The 4854-nt window shown below is 43.3% G+C and overlaps 1 protein-coding gene across 1 annotated transcript; it reads right to left on the reverse strand.

Annotated features, from left to right (window-relative positions):
- Positions 1-247: 247 nt before the first annotated feature.
- Positions 248-3528, reverse strand: LOC122024437 (pentatricopeptide repeat-containing protein At1g20230-like). Its single transcript, XM_042583066.1, has one exon. The coding sequence runs from the start codon at positions 3509-3511 to the stop codon at positions 1406-1408; it is 2106 nt and encodes a 701-aa protein (XP_042439000.1). The 5' UTR covers positions 3512-3528; the 3' UTR covers positions 248-1405.
- Positions 3529-4854: the final 1326 nt, after the last annotated feature.

Raw genomic sequence — 4854 nt, forward strand, 5'->3', positions numbered from 1 at the left:
AAATCTTAGACATCGATTGCACTATAATAATTTTTACACTAATCAATCCCTGAAATTGCAGTTATCCCAGATGATAAATGAAACTTATGATTCAACTATATTACCGCTACTGATCTAAGTTCTCGGTTTGAAAAAAATGATAATGAGAGCTTACCTACAATCCAAGAATTAGTTTCATGGCCTCCTGATTCTCAACTGAAACAACACTTAATGAGAAAAGAAAACCAATGCTGTGTTTATCCGAAAGAGAGGAGATAGAAGAAAGAAAAGAAATAGCTCAGCTATGAGAAAAGAAATTTGCCTAGTTCACTTGGATCGAAGAGAAACCAAGAAACAATGACCTTGAATATTCTTATTAGACTTCTCGAGTCGGACAAAATAAAAAAAATGAATGCATTGCTTTCTTTACTTTGCTTGCCTCTTTCCTTCAAGTAAACACGCCAAAATCAACATAGCGCAAGCTTACATTACAGGTAAACTGTTTTTAGGTAAAACTAGAACTAGAAGGAATGAAAGCTGCAACTAGTCGTCAACATAACAGCAAAGAAATAATGGTTGAATATGACAAACAAGTCACTCAAGGTAATGACAAGTAAAAACAATAATATCGCAGGAATAAGTAAGTTGACATGATTAACTTAATGTTATTAACTTAGATTGTATGAACTCTGATCAAGCTAAATGATGGATTGGAAGGAAATTATTAGTGGTATCTAAATGTTTTCACTATTAGTTTTTCAGATTTACTGTTAAGGTATTGAACTCAAACTATGGACTCAAATGCTTCTAAGTTTGTACTTCTGATTTTAATCATTTAGATCTTTAATCATTTTCATTACATTAATATAATTTCTTGCCTCCATCTCTTCTCTACCTCTTCAACTTTCAGCAATTTTACTGGTATCTTCTCTCATTTCATCATGCATTGGAGCTAAGGCTAATTGCTCTTGGATTGTCATAATCATTTTGGGATCAACTACATGGATGGCTGTGCAATCCTATGTTATTTGTAATCATAAGATACTCTTTGATTGCGGTACTTTCGTTTCAATCGCCGTAGTTAAATTTCTATCTTTTCCTTGAAAATCAGTATTTCTAGATTGCTAGTTCATGTTTATTGCAGAGTGAAGCAGTCTTGAGAGCTTGCGCCGAGCCACCACAAGAAGCTACGGCAAATGCTGCTAGACGATAGATCGGATCAGTGGAGTAAGCCATCATTGATAAGCAACAAGGAGCTTCGGTTCTGCTTTATAAGTTAGTGTTTATCTTTGTCAGCTCAATTTTGCGATTCAAGAATTATACTTGGAACCCGTCCTGGATATTAGAATGTAGTTGCTATCGCGAAAATGTAGCACTACGGGCTTTGATCTCTCAATATATGTTTCACTTGGAGTTTCCGAAATGTTCACCAATAGTCACCACAAGAGCAACTTCCACCCTTGAACTGATGATACCGATTCGTATCTCTCACAAGTATCTCCCTCCCCTCAAACATGGAGATAAATTTTATCGTGGCATGGCAATCTCCACAGATGCGGAGATTTTTTATCACTCGAAGTGAAGTCCCCGCGGGGGTGCTTACGAGTCCTAATGCCACTGCCAACTTCTCGCTATGCCCACACAGAATGTACTCTTTGTCTTGCTCCTCGACATCCTGGAAGACGAGGCTGATGCTCGGGCGATAACCTAGTCTCTTCATCTCCACACCGAGCCTCTCCAGCTTCTCGCTAATGTTGCTCATTTGGGGATGAGACTTGTCACCAGATAACAGCATATGCACCTTGTTTCTTATTTCGATCCAACTACATCCCGGGTTCTTCTTCACGCCCATTGCGTTCATCATCTCCCTCACCCTTTCGACTTCGTCAAGCATTCCTTTGGACGCGTAGATGTTCGAAAGCAGCACGTAATTTCCAGCATTCGTAGGCTCCAACTCGAATAGTCTCTTCGTCGCAACCTCTGCCAGTGCAACATTGCCATGAACACTACAAGCACTGAGCAATGCACCCCACACACAACTATCAGCTTCATTCCCCATCTTCCTTATAAGCTCATGAGCCTCATCCAACCGCCCTGCACGACCGAGCAAGCTCACTATGCACGCGTAATGCACAACAGCCGCATCGATCCCATGCTCGTTCTGCATTTCGTCGAAAAAGTGCTCTCCCTCCTCCGTTAGCCCGGCTTGGCTACAAGCGGAGAGCAGGCAGATGAAGGTCACATTGTCCGGCTTCTGCCGGTGCCTCTTCATCGAAACGAACATCTCGATCGCATCATTCGCCAGCCCGTGCATCGCATATCCTCCGATGATCGCGTTCCAAGTGACGACATTCCTTTTCGGCATTGCGTCGAACACAACCCGAGCATCAGTTATTCGGCCGCACTTGGCATACATGTCGACGAGGGAACTAGCCACATACACGTCCACAATGATGCCTTGTCGGAGGGAGAAACAATGAGCAGATTTACCGTGCATTAAGGCTGCGACATTTCCACAAGCAGGTAGCAGGCATGGAATCGTCACTGCGTTCGGCTCCTCCCCGGCGCTCTGCATCTGCCTAAAGAGCTCCAGAGCTTCCATGTCCTTCCCATTCTGCGAGCAGCAAGCCACCATTGAGTTCCAACACACTACATTGAGCTCCGCGCCTTGCGCTCGGAACTCGGCGAACGCCGCCAAGGCGTCGTCGACGCGGCCGTTCCTCGAGAGGCCGGCGAGAAGAGCGCTGCGGGAAGCGACGTCCGGCGAGGCCAACGCATCGAACACTCGAAGCATTTCCTCGGCGCGGCTGCATTTGCCATACATGTCGAGGAGAGCGCTTGCCACGGAGGCGTAGGCTTCGAGCCTCGTCTTGTTCGCGTACCCGTGAATTTGGCAGCCGACGGTGACGTCCACCAGGTCGCCGGCGGCCGAGAGGGCGCTCGAAACGGCGACCGAATCGAGTTCGAAGCCCTCGGAGTGCATTCTCTGCAGCAAAGGCAGAGTCTTGTCAGGGCACCCGCTGCGGTTCAATCCCACGAGCAATCCATTGAAGGTGATGAGATTGGGTTGGGTACCGGAAGAACTCATCTGGTTGAGCAACCGGAAAGCCTCGCCGGCACGTCCACGGGCGGCGTTTCCGGCGATCATGGCGCTCCAGACTGCCACACTCCTTTGCGGCGTTTCGTCGAACACCCGGTGGGCGTCGGGCAATGCGGCGCACTTGAGGTACATATGGACTAGCGAGGTGGAGATGAAGGGGTCAGCGGAGATTCCGGATACGAGGGAGATGGCGTGCAGTTGACGACCGACGGGCAGGGAGTTAGGGAGCGCGGCGCAGGCGTTGATGGCGGCGGGGAGAGCGAAGGGGTCGGGAGGAAGGCGGAGGGAGAGCGCGGAGGGGAGACGGAAAAGGTCGGTGGAGGAGAGGCGGAGGTGGGCTGCGAAGAGTGGGAGAAGACCGGCGCGGACTTGCCGCGTCCACGGTAGCGAAGGCAGCGAGCGTCGGAAGAGGAGTTGCACCGCCGTGTTCATGCATGAGGAAATGTCTGTACGATAGGAAGCGAATTACTTTCAATTTAATAATAATAGTAAGGAGGAGGAGGAGGATCTTTGCAGCAAAAGGCGAAACCCTTGCCCCTAGGGCCCTCACCGATCGGATCCACGATCATTGTGAGGGAGGTAAATCGTAACACCCGAGCTAACATGGGACGGACCGGGTGGGATACAGGGATAGGGGATTTATTCCCCCGTTGCCACTGAGTTTCGACCCGACGGTCTCTTTGCAGCAACTTCCGTCCCATGCCATCTCGGATGATCCACGGGGTCAAAGAGGATCTGAACTAGGAGGAGGAGGAGGAGGAGGAGGAGGAGGTATGATGTCCATCGTCTAAAAAATAATAATGCTTATGTATTATAATATCTCATCTTTGAAATAATAATAATAGTACATCGTGATGTCTCATTACCTTAAAAATAATAATATTCTGTGTATATTATTATGACTCATTTTCTAAAATAATAATAATGGTGTATGTAGTGTGATGTCCTGTCGCTTACAAAAATAATAATGGTGTGTGCATTGTGATGTCATGTCCCTGTAAAATAATAATGTTATGTGTGCATTGTCATGTCTCATCTCCAAAAATAATAATAATGGTGTGTGCATTATGATATTTCGTCCCTGCAAAAATAATAATATTATGTATGCATTGTCATGTCTCATCTTCTGAAATAATAATAATAATAATAATAATAATAATAATAATAATAATAATATTATGTGCATTGTGATGTTCTATTGCCTACAAAAATATTATTATTATTTTGTATTGTGATATCTCATCTCCTAAAATAATAATAATAATATGTGCATTATGATGCCCAGTCAACTACAATAATAATAATAATAATAATAATAATAATAATAATAATAATAATAATAACAAAAACAATGTGTGCATTATACATTATAAATAGATATCATAACTGAAAATAATTCAATCATATTCTTCTTCTAAAAAATGAATGATAATAATGAAGGTACGTCAAATTTATGATTCTCAAGCTTTGAAGATGATGAAATATTTGACGCACATAGAATGCTTATCACTCAAGCGATTTGTCAAAACGATCAAGTCATTTTGAATCATCTGAGTGAAGAAAGCAACAAAGACAAATATTAATTATTTATTCCTAGTCACATAGTGATCAATCGTAATAGAAAAGTTGTTGATCGTAATCTATTCAATATTATTTTGCCGAAAATCTTACATATAATGTTATAATGTTTCCAAAAAAAATCTGAAACTGAAGAAATTTATTTATGCATATTTTTAATGCAATTAGTAATCATGATAATTATTTTATGCAAAAAA

The sequence above is a fragment of the Zingiber officinale genome, chromosome 9B (assembly GCF_018446385.1).
Source record: "Zingiber officinale cultivar Zhangliang chromosome 9B, Zo_v1.1, whole genome shotgun sequence".
NCBI classification, from domain to species: Eukaryota; Viridiplantae; Streptophyta; class Magnoliopsida; order Zingiberales; family Zingiberaceae; genus Zingiber; species Zingiber officinale.